At 31.4% G+C, this 23,846-nt stretch overlaps 2 protein-coding genes across 5 annotated transcripts; both read right to left on the bottom strand.

The window, feature by feature from the left end:
• Positions 1–5,869: 5,869 nt before the first annotated feature.
• LOC131000717 (putative WUSCHEL-related homeobox 2) lies at positions 5,870–7,062 on the bottom strand. The gene is made up of 2 exons (XM_057926762.1): positions 6,741–7,062; positions 5,870–6,360 (listed from the first exon to the last, which is right to left on the bottom strand). Exons 1-2 carry the CDS (start codon positions 6,975–6,977, stop codon positions 6,181–6,183), a joined length of 417 nt encoding a protein of 138 aa, XP_057782745.1. The 5' UTR covers positions 6,978–7,062; the 3' UTR covers positions 5,870–6,180.
• A 13,833-nt stretch (positions 7,063–20,895) lies between these two features.
• Positions 20,896–23,506, bottom strand: LOC131000715 (uncharacterized). 4 transcript variants are annotated; one of them, XM_057926761.1, is made up of 6 exons: positions 22,937–23,506; positions 22,231–22,312; positions 22,028–22,072; positions 21,810–21,885; positions 21,615–21,685; positions 20,896–21,314 (listed from the first exon to the last, which is right to left on the bottom strand). In XM_057926761.1, the coding sequence occupies exons 2-6, from the start codon at positions 22,296–22,298 to the stop codon at positions 21,311–21,313; spliced, it is 264 nt and encodes an 87-aa protein (XP_057782744.1). In that variant the 5' UTR covers positions 22,299–22,312; positions 22,937–23,506; the 3' UTR covers positions 20,896–21,310. The 4 variants fall into 4 exon arrangements, with proteins under 4 accessions (XP_057782744.1, XP_057782743.1, XP_057782741.1 ...); XM_057926760.1 differs by having other exon boundaries at positions 22,028–22,102; positions 22,937–23,505; XM_057926758.1 differs by having other exon boundaries at positions 22,028–22,162; positions 22,937–23,293.
• Positions 23,507–23,846: the final 340 nt, after the last annotated feature.

Here is a 23,846-nt window from a genome sequence, read left to right as displayed (position 1 = left end):
CATCCCCAAAAAAAAAAAATTTTTTTTACTAGTATTAATATTCATATATAAATTATTTTAGATTTAGTTTTTGCACCCCCAATTAAAAGTTTTAATCCAAAATAAAAGAGAAATTCAGTTTTTAAAATCCTAAATTCCATTGACCCAACTAAAAAGAGAGCTCACCATCTCTTTCTTTTTCATTCTTTTGATCAAGCCCATCATTTAATCAATCAATTACCTCAATTCTTAATTAAACAAAAAAGTTGAAAGTATACATTTTGCATTTGAAATGCAAAGTTATTACTATTATATTTGTATTTTAGTAAAAAAAAATGTCTAAAATGTATCGAAGGCCTCAAAAAAAAAAAATCTCGGGGGCTACCGCCCCCGAACCCCCATAGAAGTTCAACTCCCTCAAGAAAATCCTAGCTCCACTAGTGTTTATAAGATTATTTTTTGCATCCCCAATTTAAAAATCCTGGATCCGCCACTGCTGATGATACCATATATTCAAACGTGTTCTTATTTGTTTTTAGGGTGTGTGTTTACTTTGATGGAAAATAAGAGAAAGTATATTTTCACCATTTTTACATGTTTACTATGATGGAAAATAAGAGAAAGTATATTTTCACCATTTTTACATGTTTACTATGATGGAAAATTTTCATCTAGCAAAGTGAAATATTTTATCGGACAGTTCATTTTCACTCATTTTCTTTCCAATGTTTAATACTCCCTCCGTCCGCCAAAATTATGTAAAATTGCTTGGACACGGGATTTAATAAAATTGGTGATGATTTTGATGTAGTGGAGAAAGGGTCCCACCACTTTATGAAATGTGTGGTTGAGATTGAATTTTGAGTGAGTTTTTTGTAAATAAAGAGTGTTAGTAAGGATAAAATATTAAAGAGGATGGTGGGACCATTTCCATAAAAGGAAAGTGGCATAATCTTGGCGGACGCCAAATATAGTAATTTTTACATAATTTTGGCGGACGGAGGGAGTATTATCTTAGGATAGGAGTGTAAAATAACATTTTCTCATCTTTTTATCTCTACTAAACATATGATAAAAAAAAAAGATAATATTTTTTTATCCATCATTTTCAATGAAAATTAATTTTACAACTAAAGTAAACTCACCCTTAGTGATTCTAATCCAAGTCGGATTCACATATTTATAATAACAGAACCGATCACACCGTAGGCAAGCATAACATGTCCACCAATGATGTGGAAATTTTAATTAGAATAAGATCATTTTAATTAAAATAAAAAATGTTAATTCTCTTTCTTAATTAAAATTTCTCACACCAGTAATGGACACGTCATGTTTGTCCACGGTGGATAGGTGATCCTTTCTATTTTCATTTCCTTTCTTTTTATATTATCATGTGTATACGGCTTGCTAATAGTATTATTTTATGAATATGATGTTCATTTACTCCCTTCGTATCATTACAAATGTCTCATTACTTTTGGACACGGTAATTAAGAAATGTGTAGAAAGTAAATAAATTAAAGTGAGTTGATGAAAATTATTTAAATATTAGGTATAAAGAGAGAATATATTGCAAAAAAAATAAAAAATGAGACATCCCATTATGAAAAATGAACATTAGTAATGGGACGGAGAGAATATTATTTATAACTAAAGATAGTCAAAACATCCCTTAATAGATGATCTTATATACTCCCTCCGTCCCAAACGAAATGTCCTGTTTTTTTTTTGGGGCTGTCCCAAACGAAATGTCATGTTTCCTTTTTTGGCAATACACTCTCTCTCTATATTTAATATTTAAATAATTTCCACCAACCTACTTTATCTACTTTATACACATTTCTTAATCTCTGTGTCGAAAAGAAGTAGACCATTTCATTTGGGACGGAGGGAGTACTTCAAAAATTATATTTGATGGCCCCTAGACCTACGTCGTGGATGAAGCTACGCCATATTCGATAATGATTCGGAAGTGAACATGAATATTTTAATACTCTACTAAAATCAAACTAGACACGAATATTTAATACTCCCTCCGTCCCGTTAATCAAGTCCCCTTTCTTTTGGGCACGGGTATTTAGGAGACTAAAATTAAGAGTTAATCAAGTCCCCTTAAAAAAGTTACTGTGCACCACCGCCTTCTTCCACCGCCTGTGCACCACCGCACCACCACAATTTCTGAACCGCACCACCGCACCACCGTAGCCGCCAGAACAGTGAACGGAAATCTTTCAAGAAATCACCACCGCACCGCCACAATTTCAATTTCTGAGCCGGACCACCAAAAACCACCACAGAGAAATCAAGAAATGGAAATCTTTCAATTTATGAAATTAAAACAACAAAAATAATTGAAAGGGTGGTGGCGAGCCCTAATCGTTTTGGGCGAAACAACAAAAATTGGTGGAGTTGGGTGGTGGTGGGCGACGGCCGGAGGCGGAGGGCAGAGGCGGAGAGCAAATATCCTCTCTGCAGCAGCCGACGGCAAGAGGTGGTGGGCGAGAGCCGGAGGCGGAGGGCAGAGGTGGCGTTGGAGCCCGCGGAGGCGCGAGGCGGCGGAGGCGTTGGAAGCGGAGCAGGAGGATGGTGGAGGCGGCGCAGGAAGATGGTGGCGAAGGCGCGAGGCGCCGGAGGTGCCAGGCGGTGGAAGAAGGTGGAGGGCAGCGGCTGTTGCGGCAGAGCAGAGGAGAGGCGGAGGGCAGCGGCTGTTGGAGCCCGCGGAGGCGCGAGGCGGCGGAGGCGTTGGAGGCGGGGCAGGAGGAAGGTGGAGGCGTTGGAGGCGGAGCAAGAGGAAGGTGGAGGCGTCGCAGGAGGATGGTGGCGGTGGAAGGTGTTGGAAGCGGTGGAAGAAGAAGAAGAGGAGAGGGAGGAGAGAGTGCGATTCATTTCAGAGAGGAGAGGAGAGAGAGAGTGCAGAGCGGGTGGGTGGGTAGGTTTTAGGGTTAATTTTTGTGTTTTATAGTATAGGTAATTAAGTTACTAATTCATCCCTAATTTTAGCCAAAAAAGGAAAGGGGACTTGTTACATGGGACGGCTCAAAAAGGAATACGGGACTTGAATATTGGGACGGAGGGAGTACTCTACTAAAATCAAACTAGTTAGTTGTAATCACAGACAGATTTAATGATTTCTTTGACTGTTGTCAATACAACTAAAAAAAGAACGTATATCGTAGTTGCAATTAGAAAGAATAAATGTAATACCTAATTTACATTAGACATTAATTAATATATACACAAACTATAATATTGCAATTTATTTTATGTTCGGACAAAGATTGCTGCCAAGAAGATTGACAATGTCAGTATGCACGTAAGGTTGTCGAACAATTCGGATTCGAGTACTTGTATCCAAAATTTTCAATTACATGAATCTGAAATTCCCTTAAACTTAATAATGAGTACAAAATTATTTCAAAAAATACATAACAGTTCAAATTTTATTTCGATTATCCAGAATAACTGGTCAAAAAGAAAAATTCTGTATTTTTTTCTTGTCAGTCTAAATCCTAAACATAACAATGATGAGCACAACAATATTTCAAAAAATACAAATAAATGATATATACAAATTAACACATACACACACCCATAAAAATTTCGATTAATCGGGTTAATCAAATCCTGAAATTTTTTCCATATCAAATACCGAACCGTTTATCGAAAAATCAGTATTCGGGTAATCATATCCGATTGATTGTGGTTCGATTTAGTTCAGTATTTCTCAATTTACGTTTAGACAATCTTATTGTATCTTAGCTATAAAATTAAGGATTAAGTAGCAAAAACACTCTTAATATTTACAGTGAAAAATAAATATATTTTTGTCGTTACGTTTTGTACAACTTGCTTCATATTGTTCATAAAATTGGCAAATAAATCTTTCGATCTAACAAGGAGCAGCCGTTCTCGAATGCTCGAAATTGAATGCATGGATGATGCATTTGAGTTCGAACATCGAGCATTTACAGTTTGAGTTTAGATTTGGAGGGGTTCGTAGTTAGGGTTTTGTATTTTTTTTTAGAAAAGAAGATGGGGGTCGAGAGGAAGGCAAGGGTCAGCGGATTTGGGAGCCAGCTAGTGTATTAGCATTTCTTTTTTTTCTTTTTTCCTTTAAATTCTAAAACTATTGCAAAAATATAAATAATATTAATTTTAATTGTATCAAATAGGTAAAACAAGTATACTTTATACATGATGAGGTCTTTTGTACATCCTTTTGCACCGTGTGGACGGATCCTATCATTCCAGCTTCCATCCCGCCCGATCTGACCCGATTCGTGCAAATATTTTTTCACATAACTTTGTTTTTGCCTAATTTTTTTGTCGACCCACGATACTTTTACTAACAATATATGTCATTTTTATTAAATATAAATGATATTTTGGAAATGACACGTTACAAATGACGCTTATAATAACAAAGAAGGATATTTTTAATATATGCAAATAATATTTTTATTAAAATCAAATGATACTTTGTATAATACTAGATACTACACTACAAATGATATTTTTCGTGCATAGAAATGATACTTTTTGAATTAACCGAAGGATCGGGACAAAACCATGCATCCGCACCATACATCCTATTGTAGAGGAAAATTTGCCTTTTATCCTTTTTTCACATTGAGTGACATGATATCTAATTCACATTGTATCCAAAATCCCATTTTAACTCGGTTAGATAATACTCCCTCCGTCCCACTCTAAATGTCCCATTTGCCATTTTGGGCTGTCCCACTCCAAATGACCCATTCCCTTTTTGGCAAAACACTCTCTCTCTATACCTAATATTTAAATAATTTCCACCAACCCACTTTATCTACTTTATACCCACTTTATCTACTTTTTACACATTTCTTAATCTCCGTGCCCAAAAGAAAGGAGACATTTGAAGCGGGACGGAGGGAGTACATAATGTGCTTGATGCATGACTAATAGTGATATTAGAATTGATTCACAAATAAACCCCCTATTGTGGGGCACATACATACATAATGTGTGGAGATAAACATGATCTCTATTTTTGGCAGTTAGAAATTTTGTCCTTACTAGAAAGTCAAAGATTGACATGTAAGAAAAACTTTTTGAAGACAATGTAAATGTCGCGTCCAATCCCATCTGTCTAAAAAAAATAAAAAATGAATCCCACAATCCAATCAGTAGCCATTCAAGTAGACCACTGCTTCCTTGAGAATTGGTTCCCCCAAAAAATAAATAAAGACTCCGTATTTCCGTTTCTTGTTTTTGTACTACTGTGACGCAAATCTCAGGTTTTGGTTTTTGTTACGATGCGTTTTAAATTGAATGATGTGTGATGCATGCATGCACCTTCAACGACTTGTCTCTCATATTTTTCTTAGACAAAATTATCGATCCACCCATCTACACTGGTCTACCTAGTATCATTTTAATATTTTTTATTTATATCTCAAATTTTAATATTTGTCAATTTTGTCCCACATTTTCAGTGTGTATCAAATCAATCATTGAAAGTAAAAAATTTAGGGTTCTTGAAGCCTATGGTTCAGTTTTTCTTTTCAATAATGATTTTTCATTTTTCCTCGTGATGCGAACTTCTGACCTAATGGATCTGTGGTTTAAATTGTCCAGTTACATTTTTATTTTTTTGTTGGATGCTTAAGCAGTGGAGTAATTGAGTTGAAACGTTTAGGAATTTTAAGAATATTTTAGTTTTAAAAAACTCCCTATATATATTATTTCAGGGAATATAATTAATACCATTAAAAAGGTAGGGACAAAATTGCATAAATATTAAAAGTTGGGATATAGTTGAAATAAATATGTTAAAGGTTAGGTTAAAAACATTGATATTAAACCACATATAGAATAGAGAGAGAGAGAGAGAGAGAGCTAGATATTAACACAATGGTGTAAAATAAAAAAAGATTCTGCAAATTCTGATATGGGAAATAGGAGACAGTAGTGAAAAGTGGAGGAAGAGTAGCAAACAGAAGATAAGAGACTGCAGTAAAGAGGGAGTACTCCTCGCTGCAACTATTGGACATTTAAGCATATTTGGGAAGTCTACAGACACATAACTGAAGAAACACAAACACCCAAAACTAAGACACACAAACACACCTTGCATCAGGACATGCATATATATCTTAGCTCATCCTGATCCAGCCAACTCTAGAGAAAAAGAGAGAGTGATGATGGTGGATCCAACGGTCAAGATGGATGATTTGCAGCAGTAGGTGGAGTGAGGGGGAAGAGTTCTAGGGTTTGGAGGGGCTGGCTCCTCGGGGTGGGGATGGGCCCCTTCTCCATTATCATCGCGGAATCATGGCCGTTCCTTCGCACCGACCAAGGTGACCTCCATGTCGGCCGCATCACTACTCCATTACTACCCTACACTTATTATAACAGATCATCAATACTCATATTTCTTCAGCTAACAAAACTTATGCATACGTCATTTCATTTTAATTAACCCAATTAATTCGTGTCTTGTACAACTGCTCCAAATCCTCAATCTAGCTAATTTATCAACAAAAGACCAAATATTGAAACTCCAAACTAAAGACCTAAAAACTGTCCCAAAACTTGTATTTTTGTGGACCATACCCTAAAATCTTAATGCATACACAATAAGTATCTATGGCTTCGTTTCGTACCACTTGGTTTACCCTTGTCATCAACGCGTGGGTAAAATAGTGTGTGTTGGCCTAGCGACAGATTGGTTAATGTGTAATGTTAAAAGGCCTGGTTGAGTAATGAAAGAAAAAAACCTGATGAAAAAGGAAGGATTGGTAGAAGTGGTGGTGGCGGAGTTTCTGGCGGTCGCGGGCCTTGTGGTTCTGGAACCAGTAAAAGACGCTTTTACCCTGGATGGTGCCGTAGAGGGAGAGGTGGGCGGTGATCTTCTGTATCTGGGTGGCGTTGGGGCTGCGGAGGCCTCTTCTGTAGAGCTCCTCCAGCACCATCAGCTGCTCTGGAGTAGGGCACCATCTTCTGTTGCTCATCATTATCTCAATTTTGTGTGTGTATTCATGTTGATGAAGCGTATAAATAGACAGCGTCTCATGCTGATGTCTACTCAGCTTTCATGAGAGAGATAAAGCTGTACCAAACAAGTTACTCATGCTGACGTCTTCTCACACAAATCATTTTATCATTATCGTCGGTCTCACCATAAATCAGATCAGCACCCTTTCTGCCTTTACTTTTCTCATTATCATATTTATGCTTTCTGGCCTACTCAAACAATTCCACAATTATTGCTGTATATATATAAATCATTAACTATATTTCATTTCAGGGACTACGTCGTATATCATACTGGACTAATAATATATCACTACTTACTTTAGTACACAAATACTTAAGAGGCCATAAAAATATATAGCCACCTCAAACCAACCACTAGCTTAATTATTTACGAAATCAATTTTTCATCTTAATTAATTTCATGTTTTGCTCATTTCAAAACACAAATACAAAAAAACTATACTTCCAACCTACACAAAAACACAAATTAAAGCCTGAATTACTTGCTATCTCGTAAATTAAAGGACTAGAAAACAAGAAATGCGTACTTAAAGGAAGGAGGTTTCATCCTCTATATATTCAAACATTTTAATTTATGTCGCACACTAATTTTTTTTAGTTCAAGGATGGGAGATTGTGATTCGTATCATAGGCTCTCATTTTTATACTCCTTCCGTCCCATGAAGCATGACCTAATTCTTTTCGGCATGAGAATTAAAAAATTGATATTTTGTGTGTTAAGTGTGATAGGTAATGAGAATTAAGAAATTTGTATTTTGTGTGTTAAGTGTGGTAGGTGAAAAAGTGAAAAGGTGAATAAAGGGTAAATTTTTTATCATTTTTAGAAACAGATCAAGTTTCGTGGGATAAATAAAAAAGGAAACTGTGGCGTGCTTCATGGGACAATGAGAATATATATAAAAAAAGTAATAGAATATATTGAACTACCATTTACTTGTAGACTTTTATAAAGTATACAAAGTTGAAATAGGAGATGGTAACGCCCTTCGAGAATCTCATCTAATTAATGATGCTGGATATATATTTTTTATTTTATTTTTTTGATGCTGGATTTTAGTTCAATTTGATGACATCTCACATCTCATAAATACTCACACGGATATATACATGACTGAGATCCTCATTTAAAAATCGCTTTCACCTCTATTTTAATAGCATTCATCCATATCACCCGAATATTAATTAATTAATTAAGTAACACCATAGTAATTCTATACGACCTCTATTGCATTGACAAAGTGAAAACGTACAATAGGACACTTTTTAATTAAAAGGGGAATGAATCAAATTGATTTCGAAATTAAGTCGTTCGTTAAGAAATTACTTCTGATCTTTATAAACTAGCAAGTGACCCGTCGAATTTCGACCGGGTCTATTAAAATATAAATTTATGAAATTATTAATATATTTTTTGTTTCATGAATTATTTTTTATAAAAATAGAAAATTTAATAAAATTGTTTTAAAGTAAAAAAGTTATAATATTTATTTGAAATGGACCTAATTTAAATGTCTTATAAAATTTATACATAAGCAGAGTTTCGATCCAAACAATATTAAAAGAGAAATTGAAAAAATGATTTGAAACGTATATATATTAGATGTATGTAGTTGGAACCAATAATTAAAAAATAAGAAAAAAATAAATTAAATAATATCATTAATGACTTAAACTTTAAAAGTTTGAATAAATTATTAAATTTGCAATTACTTCATAATCTATCGAAAATTTCATCATACAACATGTTAGTTGTTGCGTCTTGTCCATAACTAAGAATAGGTTTTGGCAGGTTATAATCTTACATTTGAAAGAGATTGTCCATGACTTTTATTTATTGTCGCCATAGCAAAACAAATACCCATAAGGAATTGCCTTCTCTGGAACTGAATTGAAAATTTAGTGAAATGCGATGAAATCGTAATCATTCTAACTATAGAAAACTTATTGTGCTCATTTTTTCCTGAAATGAGTTTTCCTTCACTTACGTGTTCCCCAAGTTGAGTGACTATCAGTTTGGTGCCATTGCAAAGCTCATTAGATTGATCATATATTTGAGAAGCATGATTATGCATTCCTCTTTCAATTTAATCTCACGATTTGACAATCCTGAACATTTGATCGTGTCAAGATATTCAACCAAGAATACCTGTTCATCAAGCTCAATTTGTCCATCTTCTTTGCAAATACTGTCTGAATTTAGATAAACCCTTTCTTTGATAGACATTAGAGACATGACGTAATCATTTATCGTATCAATCATCTCATTAATTAGTGGGGCCAAGATAACCTATTCTTAAACATTTCTGTATCAAATCCATTATTAATTACATTATGGATATAAATAATTTTTTTCTTGAATTGTGGAATATTAATATAATGATTTTTAGATATTTCATAGTTTTTAGATATTTTTGTATATGAAAACTGATTAAAATTTAGAAAAAAAAATGAATGAGAATTGAGGAAAATTAGAATGAAGTGATTATATGACGTCAATAGGATATAATTTACTTTGTTGAAATACTAATATAATGATTTTATTTAATAGTTTTTAATATATCATGATTTTTAGATATTTAATGATTTTTAGATATGAAAATTGATAAAAATTTAGAAAAAAATAAGAATGAATTAGAATTGAGGAAAATTAGAATGAATGAGAATTTATAATTAGTCATCTTCATAAATGAATATTCGCGGATAGTACATCGGAAGATAGAAAGCACTAAATTCATTCAACCGTATAAGTTCACCAATGCTCTTTTGAACAATAGAATCAATTTATTTATATTTGAAGGAAAAAATGTTAACAATTGAATTTAATAGTTATTATATATATATATATATATATATATATATATATATATATAGGAGAGCGCTTCACTGAGACCTCCTATTTTTAGTGAGACCTGAGACACTATCTCGTGCGTTTATTTCATCAATTTTGTTTCGATTTTTAAGGGATCTATAGTCTTTTTCTATGGTAGTTTTTTATTCCTAATATACAATAGGTATTAGAGGCAAATTAAAATATATTAAGTATTATGGATCAAAGGAATAGATTAGTTATACATTCTTATCTTAAGGATGATTTTTATTTTAACTCAACTGAATTATTATATACGCTGAAACCTGAATTGGTCTGCCCATGAGGTCGAAGACAATTTTTTAGGGAATATAAATAGAATTATTAACATCAAAGTCATATATATTAAAGTAAATCATGTACGTTTTAAATTGAAATTGCAACGTTGGATATCATAAAGTATAATATCACAATAATCATTACAACCTATAAATTACAAATACTTATGTATTTTTTATTTTTCGTGTAAGGATATAGATAAAATTTTATTGATTAGTGGAATATTAGCATAACGTTTTTTAGATATTCAATAGTTTTTTAGATATATAATGATTTTTAGATATGAAAATTGATTAAAAATTAAAAAAATAAGAATGAATGAGAATTGAGGAAAATTAGAATGGAGTGATTATATGACGCCATGTGGGATAGAATTTATTTTGTTGAAATATTTATATAATGATTTTTTAGATATCTAGTTTTAAAATATATATCATGACTTTTAGATTTTTAATGGTTTTTAGATATAGAAATTGATTAAAATTTAGAAAAAAAAAAAGAATGAATGAGAATTGAAGAAAATTAGAATGGAATGATTATATGATGCCACGTATTATAGAATTTATTTTGCTTTAATGTATATATATAGATAGATTATTGCCGAGTAATAATGTTCTATATACCACAATTGAAAAACAACTAGTGAACTAAATAGCATATATATAGCCTAGAGAATGCATTTCAGTACGTAGTAATATTAGTCTGAGCACCCAAATTACTAAATATCCTTACATTCTGAAACAGGATCCATTAATTCTGCAGACAACACATATATACTCGTACGTACAACATCAAATTGTGACAAATTACATTGCATTATTCGTTATGGGGCAAATTAATATATATCCGTCCGTCCAATTAGATCACTGTGTATAGTGAGATTTTAAATTGATTTGTAAATGTTGATTTAATGTGACTGATATTTATTTAGAGGTAATTTTTTTTACCTGAATTCAAATTCTAGAGGGAGCGAAAATTTTACTAAATTTTTAATATCGTTATTCAACGCTATATACTGTCTTATTTAACACTATATATATTGTCTTATTCATTAGTCTTACGATCTCACTAAAATATCAATCTCACTTAAACCTACCCATATATATATGTGGTTCGATTCCAGTAGTACCATATTCTTAGATAGTACTCCCTCTGTCCCACTTAAATTGACACACTTTATTTTTTTGTTTGTCCCACTTAAATTGACATTTTCTTAAAATAATATGTGGTTCCTACTTTCTCTACACACATAAAATAAGTGGATCTTACCTACTTTACACTCTTAACCCTTTATTCTTAATCTTCGTGCCCAACTCAAAAGTGTCAATATTATAAGTGGGACGGAGGGAGTATGTAGTAGTACTAAATTTAGACCTACATGTGGCGCGCTTAGAACACGACATATGACAAGGAACATCCAAAGCCTTTCAAGACAAAATCCGCGCAAGGGTAAAATGGAATATAATTTTCGGATGTTAAAAAAGAAAATAGAAAATATATTTTTTTATATACTCCATCCGTCCACACAAAAAATAGTACCTATTTTTGCCATTTTGGGATGTCCACAAAAAAAAGTCTCTTTTCATTTTTGAAAACTATATATCACATGGTGTGCCCTATTCTCCACTCACAATACAATTAATTATCATTATAAACATTACTTTTTAAGTGGAATAATTTCTCCACTCACAATACTATAACCATTTTTATTAAAACATGTACCATCCCTTACTAGGACTATTTTTTATGAGACACTCTCCTGTGCAACCGATTATACCGTGCAACTAGTTTATGAATGACACTACTTCAACATACAAATGACACTTGAAGATCTTCAAGTGTCATTTGTATGTTGAAGTAGTGTCATTCAGAAATGTTTAAGTGTCATTTCCTGAATGAAGTAGTGTCATTCTCAAAATCAGTTGCATGGTGCAACCGATTGCACACGAGTATTTGTGATTTTTTATGGACGGATGAAGTTTTTTGTGTTTTTTTTTTTTGTATTTTTTTAAGCTAATATGTATTTTATGCATAAGTTTTCACACAAAATTGCATTAAATTGTACAAAAAAAGCATTGCATTTTTTGACCGATCGAATTTTTTTGCCGCTGATCCACCCACCATCCCTCGGTCTTTTTTTTTTGCATAATTTTGTATACATCTTAAAATAAGAAATAAGAGAAATTTTTAATGTATGAATTTTATGTAGAACACGTATGAATTCGTTGTATAAAGGTATGAATTGTGAAAAATAAATTTTTGCTACCTTTGGGATTCGAACTCAGGACTATAAATCTGTCCAACAGGATTACGAATCAACCGTAGATCTTGATGATCTAAGGGCTGTAAATTATTCTTATTTTATATCTTAAGAAATGCTCTTATTTTAGCCCTTCCCTATATATATATATATATATATATATATATATATATATATATATATAGATATATAGGGGGCGGTTATTCAATAAACCACCCTTATTTTAAGAATTACGAACCAGTAAAAATGCATGAATTTTATGTATAACACGCATGAATAAACTGTATAAAGGCATGAATTGCGAAAAATAATTTTTTGCTACATTTGGGATTCAAACTCAGGACCATGAATTTATCCAACAATGTGATGAATCAACCGTAGATCTTGATGATCTAAGGGCTGAAAATGGTTCCTAATTTATATTTTAAGAAGCGTTCTTATTTTAGCCTTCCCCTATATATATATATATATATATATATATATATATATATATATATATATATATATAGGGAGAGGTTCAAATAAGAACCACTAAATAAAATTAGAACAGAGAACCATTTTAAACCATTCGATCATCAAGATCTACGGTGGATGAATGCAGATCCTGGGTTCGAATCCTGAAGGGAGCAAAAAATTTATTATTTTTGGATGCATTAAATTTAATAGCGAATGCATTAATTTATATAGCAGATGCATTGATTTTAATGGTTCTTATGTTCTCACGATAAGTGTGGTTCTCATTATAACCGCACCATATATATATATATATATAAGAACCATTAAAATCAATGCATCTGCTATATAAATTAATGCATTCGCTATTAAATTTAATGCATCCGAAAATAATAAAAATTTTGCTCCCTTCAGGATTCGAACCCAGGATCTGCATTCATCCACCAAGATGATGCATCCACCGTAGATCTTGATGATCGAATGGCTTAAAATGGTTCTCCGTTCTAATTTTATTTAGTGGTTCTTATTTGAACCTCTCCATATATATATATATATATATATATATATATATATATATATATATATATATAGAGAGAGAGAGAGAGAGAGAGAGAGAGAGAGAGAGAGAGAGAGAGAAACACAAAAATGCATTGCATTATACACAAAAATGTATAGCATTTTGCAACCTATCATGCATTTCTCGCCACCCACCCCGAACCCCTCCACTCCCGCTTGAATTTTTTGTGTGCAATTTAAAAAAAAATTTGACAAGTGAGGTGTGGGGGGTGGGTGGAGAAGTGAGGTGTGGGGGGTGGGTGGAGAGAAATTCCAGATCAATCAAAAATGCAATTTTTGTGTACAATATTATGCATTTTTGTTTGAAAACTTATGCATAAAAAACATGCAAGGTTTAGAAAATCCAAAAAAAAATCAACAAAAATTATGAAAAAATATATAAATATATATTTTTTGATATCCAAAAATTTTATTCCGATTTTACATGTACGTTTCCTCTGTCCCGTGTCACAATCTTGGTTCGTCACATAGATAAAATATGTGATCCATAATTAATACATATTTAAGGCTTGAGTACGAATAATCGTATATATATATATATATGACCAGTTAAAACCCTAGCATTGGTTTATTCTTCCAATCAAGTCAAATTAATACTCGTAATTATATGTGCCCTCTAATTTTTGGAATATTTTAATACAAGATTTATAAATTATTAAGACAGAAAATTAAAAATGCGTATAAATATTATTAAGTTGCAACAACTCCACAATAATAAGACAGAAAACAAGAAAATGTATTAATTATGAAGTAGGTTAATTTATGAATGCAAGCAACAATATTTATAAGATATACTAACTCTCTTAAATCATATATATGATCCATCGTCGTCACGTAATTCAAATTTACCTGTCCCTCCCAATTAAATGTTCTAACCTCACGTAATGAATTTGTCTCCCTCCAATCAATTATATACATACAGGTTCCACATATAGAAACTTTCCTCTACGTGTTAACTTATAAATCATGTGAATTTCTTTTCCTTCTCCTATATATATATATATATATATTTTTTCTTTTACAATTATAAATTATATAAAAATAATTCAGATTGATATCTAGTAGAAAATTAGTTTTCATTTGATCTCTTATATGTAGTAAAACCTTCATAAATTAATGATTCAGGGTCTAGGAATCTTTTTAACTTAGAGAGACACGGGGTCTAGGAATCTTTTTAACTTACAGAGACACTAATATATCGATAAATTAAAAATTTATTAACTTATATTGTTTTTTCTTAATTTTTGTAAATTTTAATTTTAAATAAAATTATGATGTGTAAAAATATATGGTAGGTAATATTTCAATGTAATAGATTCATACATGTTTAATTCAATAAATTAATGTAACTATAAAATATTTCATGCATCTACCAATTCATTAATGTATCTAATTAAATATTCAAGGAATATATATCCCTTAATTAAGTTTAGGTAGTATATAGATCCTAATATGATTCACACATCTTACTTATACGGTGGGTTTTAACACATTTTTAAGTTAAGAATGGTATAAACTCTATATTTCTCGATAAATTAATAAACTCTTTAAAATAATAAATTTCTTCGGTCCTGACTTGTGTCAGTTCAAACATTCATAAATTTTAATAAGATAGTAATAATAATGTTTGGAGAACCCCTTTATGAATATATAGGTGCGGTGGACAAAATTTATATAAAGCCCAAATAATTTAACTTCTTCAATCAATGGGTCCGCCCATACAGGCGGCCCATGCCATCTTCGTATGAAAAGGCCCAAATAAGAGCCACACACAGGAGATACATGAGTTTGCTAGATAAAACCTAAGAGAAGCAGTTTTTTGACAATATCAAGTCTAACGAGAATCTTTAGAGTCCGTTCATGAAGAATTGGAGCAACTAGAGTTGTAACACACGTTCCAAATTAACCCTAGTTGTCGAATGCCTGTCATATATATAGACCTAACTAGGTCAAAGGCCATTCATTCACAATCACTTGTACTCTTCTCTCGCTCTTACACGATCTCTCACTCTCGCATCTTCCATTTTGCCTCTATATATGCTCTCACTTCTCTAGTGTTCGATTGCCTAAACTATCTCCGCTAGCCCAGACAACCATCGTCAACCTTCCATTTTATTGCGCTCAATTGCTCTCGCTCCGATCAACTGAAATAACCCGATTGATCGGATAATGCATTTACATAACTATCTCTTTTGCTATTATTCATTATTTTACGTTATTTACATTAATTAGGCCGACCATTTTCTATTGTTTACTTACTTGAGCGCCCTTTTAATGACACTTCTATTGGTGCTTTTATGAGGGCTTTAATGTTTGCTTGTGTATATATACAGATTGGTGCTCGTCGATCCAGACCCAATCGACGTTTGGATCTATCCCCAATAATAGATCCCTTTAATATTATAAATTAATAATTTCTAAAATATTACAATAATTAATGAATAATATAGTAACTTGCTACATTGTCAAATCTAAGTGAATCTATAGCAAATCTCTCTTGTACTCACACAAGGCTTTGCGCATTTGATTTGTCATGCATGGATGATTTTTGAATATATACTTTTTAGATGACAAGCCACAATTGGAATTTATGATCGTAAACCTTTTTTCCATATTGAGATTCATATGTAATTTCATTATGTATATATATCATATTGGAATTTATTTTACGAATTCTCTATTCTCCACAATATTTAGCTTCTCTGTTGAACCCTTTTCTCTCTCTTTATATATATATATCATATGTATCAATTATCATTAGTTAGATTTTATTAATTGATACACGAATATATATTTATTTAGTTACAATGAATTGATTGACACGTTAATTTATTGAATTAAACATGCATGAGTCTATTTAATTTAAATACATTAAAATATTATCTATCATTTATTTTTATACATCATAATTTGATCTAAAATTATAATTTTGGAAACTAAAAAAATACTCTATCAATTAATAAGTTATTTATTTATCGATATATTAATTAATATCTCTCTAAATTAATAAAATTCTTAGGTTCCAAAGAAATTTAATTTATAGGGGTTTGGTAAATAGAATGATGAATGCAACACTTGCGTCGAATCCATTTTTAAACGTCGTGAGATGCACAATTCCATTTTTAGTGTAATTAATTTAACGGTGAATGCAGTGACTTTATATGTTCAGCATTTTCTCACCACGTTTTCATGAAAAAATATATAATTTTCACTATAACCAACACTTATATACAAAGAGATGGTAACCGGTGAAAACCATCCTTATTATATTACATGAAACCAATCTAGTCAATAAATATTGACTAAATAAATAGTCATGAGAAATATTTCATATGATAATATTTCTTTCCGAGATAATTAATGCTTTTTTTTATGTACAATTTTTTTTTTTTTTTTATAATCATGCTTTTCTATGTATTAGTATTACTATAATGCTTTTTAAATTTTCCAATAATACTTTTTAAATATTCTAATAATGATTGGACCTTGGTTAAGGGCATCTCGATCCCCATAATCGATTGGAGGAGTTTAGTTGTAGGTGCATATAGTCATATGGAGGAGAGGGAGGAGAGAGAAGAGGTACTGTTGCCAGATGTGAGACAATTTTTTTCTTTTCTTCTTTCTTTTCTGTTTTTCTTTCATTTTTCGTTCTTTTATTTTGCTTTCATATTTATTCTTTCTTCTTCTTCTTCTTCTTCTTCTTCTTCTAATCTTCTTCTTCTTCTTCTTCTTCTTCTTCTTCTTTTTTGTTCTTTTTTCTAAAAAGTATTTATTTTTATTTTATTTTTCTACTATTGTCAATTTATTGTACTTAATTTTTTAAATTTAAATTGACTTTTATGTTTTGTGTTTATGTTTTGCTTTAAATAAAAAAAATATTTATTCTTTTTTGCTAATGATGTTATATAATATTTTTAAAATAATTGATTTATAGTAAATTATAAAGAATAAATATTAATTTGAATTAAATGTAAATAAATATTAAGTGAGTTAAAAGTGGATAAAAAAATGGGTCCAGAATGATGTAAGTAAAATTAAACTTGAATTTGAATAGGTATTATTGGGGATGGAAATAAAGAAAGAAAATATGTTGATGTGTCTTCAATGATATGAGCAAAAAGTTAATTATAATTTATAGTAAATGATTAGATGATTATATAGTCTCTCTATTGGGCGTAGTCCAATAGGCTAAAGCTAGGGCTAGCTAATAAATCCTAAAACCAATTTCATCTGCTAAAAATGGCCGACTCTATATAATATTGCGAAATATTTTGTTTGACGTGGATATCGCAAATTTTTCTGTGCTCCATGGAGCACCATACTCCTGGGTGTATAGTGTCATTTCGATAATATGATAGTGTTATTTAATGTTAGTGTCATTTTACGACAGTGTTATTTATATAACATGATATTGTCATTTGTAAAATAGAATAGTGTTAATGTCATTTCAAGATAGTGTTAGTGTTAGTGTCATTTAGTGTAAGTGTTAGTGTCATTTTGCACCCGGAAGCATGATGCTCCATGGAGCACCCAAGAACGCCTCATATAATATTGGGAATGATGACAAATAAGTCAATATTCTGATAGATCACATAATTATAATCTACCAACCAAATTCAATTATAGTAGAAGAAGATCCTAGCGTAATCACTCGACACAATACACATGCACTCTAGAATCTAAAAAAATAAAAGTATCCCTCCCGCTCGCAAAGCAGAAAATACCATTTTTATTACCTTTATATCTAAAAATACCTATAAATAGATATATAGCTGTAAATACTTACTAAAACTATGCAAGCATTATTTTGTTTTAAATTCACTGCTACTTAATTCCGTCTATGTATTTTACTTAAGTTGGTGGGTTCTTAATTTGTTGTTGCTCTTCAATTTCGTTCATATTAATTTTTGGATTTCGTTAGGTAGTCGTGGTTTGAAGTTTGGATGTGACTAATTTCATTGAATTTCTTTATCATTATCTCTTGAGGTTTTAATTATTCTCTTGTTTTTTAGATTTATTCTTATTGAGTTTTAAAACTGGCTCAACAATAGTCAACAATAGTCCATAGACCATGACTAACTGAATAATGAAGAAGTCCCCGAGAGGACACCAAATGATGCGAATTTTTGTATACAAACAATGAGGTCCAAGGTTCAAACCCCATCGCTCCCCTTTCCCAAAGTCAAAAAGCCTGAATAATCATGAATTGATTTTCGCATGGGATAATACTTTATTATGTATATAATGATGATTATTTTGTAAAAGTCTGCGATTATTTTGTCCCATTTCTGATTTCTCTTCTCCAATTCGATCAATTATAAAAACAACACCAACTTGAGTTCATACTTGCCATATTTTTCATTTCTGACACTTGTGTTTTTCATTATAAAATTTAGTTAATCGTTAATCAAATTAGACTAATTCGTCACACTCCGGCTTTGGATATTTGAACATTTCAAATTCATTTATCTTTTCCGTAATTACATGCCAAGCAAAATTTGAAACCAAGTATCTGGAGCTCAAACTCATCGTTACTTTATAATCAAATTAAATTCCCGTATTGGTAGTCGCACGCACACACATATATATAGAGAGAGAAAGGTTCAACAGATAATGCTAAATATTTAGATAATAGAGAATTCGTGAAATAAAAACGAGCAGATCTATAATTTTGATGAACAAATCAATCTACCGCATGAACAGAAATTTGTCCCGAGTTCGAATCCTGCTGGTGGCGAATTTTTCTCTATTTTTACTAAATACGTCTGTTCATTACTTATGTTAATCTGTTCGTAAAATGTATAGATTTGTTCATTACTTATGTCAACCCTATATATATATATAGTGTTATATGCATGTGTGCGCGTGCGCGCGTGTGTGTGACTATGCAAGTTTATATACTCTCTCTTTCTAAGAAAAAGAGTTCTATTTTTTTCCATGAAAAAGAATTTCATTTCACTTTTTGAACCATCACATCATATATTTAACTAATAATGTACTTTTTTGTACTGACACTATCCCTACAAATTATACTTTTATTTTATTTACAACAATTTTATTAAAAATAACTTTTATTTTCTTTAAATTGAAAAAAAAAATTAACAATTTTATTAAAATTTGTGTGCATCCTCAAACATAATTTTTTTCATGGACAAATGGAATATATTTATAAATGTAGAGTCATATAGATATAAATTGCACTTAGTTAGTGCATTGAGTTGACATCATTGATAACCTCCTATAACGGTAGTAAGACACAATAACAAGACAAATCTAAGATGCTCTCTTTCAGTTATTATTGCAATTATTGCGTCTTTATATATTACAACTAGAAAATTTTCAAATGAAGTAAATACTCCAACCATCAAATCAGATATTCCAGTTTAAATAATCTAAGATTTTGCAATCACTACAACAAAAATCCCTTATTAGGACTCTCATAAGTGTCCTATTATGCAATATAATAGGACTTTCCCTTGTATGGGACCTTCCCAAAATGAGTCCTATTTGTGCTAGTCACAATATGTGTAATAGGACGCATGCGCATGTCCTATTCTGGGACGCTTCATTTTAGGATGCTCAGGAGTGTCCTATTAAAAGTTTGCCAAAAAATGCATAAAAGGACATTTTTTTGCCATCCTATTTGGGGATGATTGGAGTTTCTTATTTTGAGATGCTAGGAGGCTTTTAAAATACAATTATAATATGAAAATAATGTTATGACTAAATTAACTATTATTTCCTAATATCCGCGATATTCTACGTAACAATAATCCAACAAATATGAGATTAATCCCAATATAACAATGCTTTATTTCAAATTTGAAATTTCAAACATCACCAAGGAATATTCTGGTAAGGAACTCAATCATGAGTAAAGAAGCTTATTACATAGTGAATATTATATCAATCTTCTTCGAACATCATCATCATCATCGTTGATCACCTGAAAACAAAAGAAGAACTAGTTTGAATATGATCTAGTTTTACAAACTCCACAAAAATATGATCAACATCTAGGAGAATAATTGGCAATATACAACCTTTATTCTCTGAAGTCGCATAGAAATCAGCAGCAAAATTACATTCAACAAATGTACACTACAAGAAAAAAAGCTTTTAAAGGCGTTTGAATGTGTCTTAATAGAAGTGATATTGCAACATATTATCTATCTCCACATTAAGTTTTAGTGTCGTGTGTACTTGTGTAGCTAAAACCTTAACAACATTAAAGACACTTTAGCGTGTTGTAATAGGTTGGTAATTAAAGTTATAAAATCAGCTATCACGACATGTTTATTCATCTTCCTGATTTAATTTTTATATTTTTAATACAATTCAATATTTTTACTTACATATTAAATGTCATTTGAATAAATCATCTAACGACATTTTAAAAGGTGTAAAACTGCTGCATAATTTCATAAGCTGAACATACAAATCAAAATCGAAGATAGCCTTATATTAATTGAACAATAAGCAATCATCCCAGAAATTTCAAAATTACACTCTATCTATTTCTATTGAGCTACAAAATATGAAAACATTTAGAACAACGTGTTCTCAAGTAAAAAATGAAGCTAGCCTTATTAAATTCATCACTCCCAAGCTTAGCAAGCCTGCAATTTATAGCACTTTCATTCTTCCCAGGGCTGCAAATATGTTGAGAACTGCCATCAAAGCTATTAAAATGGTTGTTTCGTTGCTCTCTATCCAGCTGAAGAATAGTGTTACGGGCTTGTAGTTACGAGTTCAACAATCGCCCACTAAAGCTTCAATTAACTCATGTTGAAGTTGAATTTCTCCCTAACTTGCACATCACTTTCTTTCCCTTCTTCACTCTTTCTCATTTTTGTTTACCTGCAAATCAACCACAATACTTATCAACGAAACATATAAACTCAAACTCAGCTTGCAAGATTTCTAATTAACAATTTAGAACAATGATAATCTTATAATCCACAACTATTCACGAATTCATCACTTTACTAAGTGGGTCCAGAGAGACTTTTGATTTGATATATAAGCTGACAAAATCATTTATATAAAAATAGAAAATTGATTCGAAACTAGATACATACATATGACCTCTAATTGATAACCTAAAAATCACCCTAATATATGATCTCCCATCAAAGACTTCAGCAAAATGTCCATTACCTAATAAATAGGCTGATGCCATGTCTAGCAATCCAATCTGCGAAAAATGAAGAAAATTCTCCTACTGCGGCCTGAAGAAAATTGATAAAGGCAGATAATAACCTGTTATTATTCATTAACCTATTTACATTTTTATAGGTAAGTGTGTAATACAAAGAAGATAAAAGAAAAACGACAAGATGTTCAACCACTTACTTCAGGAGATACCCTATTGCAAGAAATACCAAAAAGAGATCCTCGCAACCAAGTATGCCACAAAGAAGCTCCAATCCTAAGAAATAAGAGTCATATATAAAAAATGTAAATAACCACAAAGTTATGATTCAAATATTTATCATGTAAGCAACAAAATGCACATGATTGGCAGATTGAATGAACAAACGTATTTGTATGTGAAGGTTAATAAAAGCTACCCCAGGAAGCTAGCCAGCAAGAATACCAAAAATCCAGTTGTGCGACTGCAATAAAGAGAAAAGTTGCCAGCATCCCTAAACAGAATCAGCTCAATCATCCCAAGTTTTGAAACATAAACCACATAAGTGGTTATACTGCAAGAAACAGAAATAGACTTAAGTTCCACTGAACCTTACATGACATGAAATATTTCCTATCTTACCTTTTACTTCCCGTGCATTCCATTCGCAATCTCCATGTATTGAAATGAGTCACAAAGAAGCTTCTCATCACTTGAAACCAAACTATATAAATTTTACATGTGTTAGCTAATAAGAAAATTACTAAGAATATATATTTAGCAGATGGATTCAAAAGAAAGTGGTTTAGAAAGTGCAATGCATGCATTAAAAAATAAACTCAATCTTTTCCACTGAAAGAGACATAAGATACACATAACCAATTCCTAGATTTAAAAGCCCAAACCTTAGAGTTTATTCTTTAAACAGTGAAGTCTTCTCTTGAAAGATGTCTAACAATTGCAGTAATTTTAGAAGTCATTTCCTCAAATTAGTAACCCCATGATTAATATATACTTTCATTTTAATTATGAAATAGTTTCGTAGTTAAGTATGAAACTAGACAAACACCTCTAATTGTAAATGTATAACACCTCTAAAGAACATGAGCACTAAAATCAGAGTATAAATATGCCATGAGAACGAAAAATAAGAACATGAGAACTCATTGAAAATCTTTAATTTATCTAGACTATAAATTCACAAAATTGAATAACTAAAATAATCAGATTCTAATAGACAAAGATATGTTACAAGGTGCATAGGAAAAACTTGAAACTCGAAATAAATTACAAGTAAAATTCGAAGCCAAAATAAAGATTCAAACCTACAAAAACTCGCTATGACTACCTGGTGCAGATGCATATATTTACAAAGAGATTCGGTGGATGGGTCGGCTGCCAAGAACGATAAAGACGTCGGGCTGAACCAACATCGACTCCTCGTCGTTGTCGATGTCAAGATCCAAGGTCTTCTTTGATTTTCCCTGTCACCAACTGAAATCGAAATCAATTTTCAGAGGGAATTATAGGATGGGAAGGAAATTCAAGCAGTTTTTCTCCTTCTCATTCTCTTCGCAGGTGAGGATAGGGCATGAGAATGAAAATTTCCCTTTCTTTACTCGCTTTGCTCTTTTTTTAAAACAATTAGAATAAAAGATTTCGCTATTTAGTGAAAAATTGGGGAAATTTACCGCTTTCAAATTTTAGAACTTAAAATTTTATTTAATTGGTGGGAAGCTTGCCGCCAGTTAATTGCACGAGTATTTAAGTGTTTGACCTTTCCTTTAATTACATCTTTGATTAATTTAAAAAGAGAAAAAATATATCTTTGTTTGAGATTGCAGTGTGGCACTTGATAGTGTTGTAATTGACGCACTATTACGACCCCAACAATTCGATGTCTTAATAGTGTCCAGTAATTTTGTATTAATGAATATATAAACATAACATGTCGTAATAGAGGTACTATACAGACATATACATTATGGTGTCGTAAAAGTTATGTGGTAATAGGCCTTTTTTTTTGTAGTGGTAGGATTCTGAAGAGTAACTCACATTATCATTATATTCTTAAAATGCTATTATTTGATTTAAGGCACATTAAAAATACTATTCTGAGACGTATACAAATCATCACATATTTTATCAATGGAAAAATCAAATTTACCTTGATGATCTGAAAGTGTAGTGGCAGCAACAATAGCACGCATGACCAAGGATCCACGTTCTATATCTGGAAAGTATAAATATATGGAGAT

The sequence above is a fragment of the Salvia miltiorrhiza genome, chromosome 8, assembly GCF_028751815.1.
Source record: "Salvia miltiorrhiza cultivar Shanhuang (shh) chromosome 8, IMPLAD_Smil_shh, whole genome shotgun sequence".
In the NCBI taxonomy this organism is placed as follows: domain Eukaryota; kingdom Viridiplantae; phylum Streptophyta; class Magnoliopsida; order Lamiales; family Lamiaceae; genus Salvia; species Salvia miltiorrhiza.
This window is presented reverse-complemented; position numbering and strand designations above follow the sequence as displayed.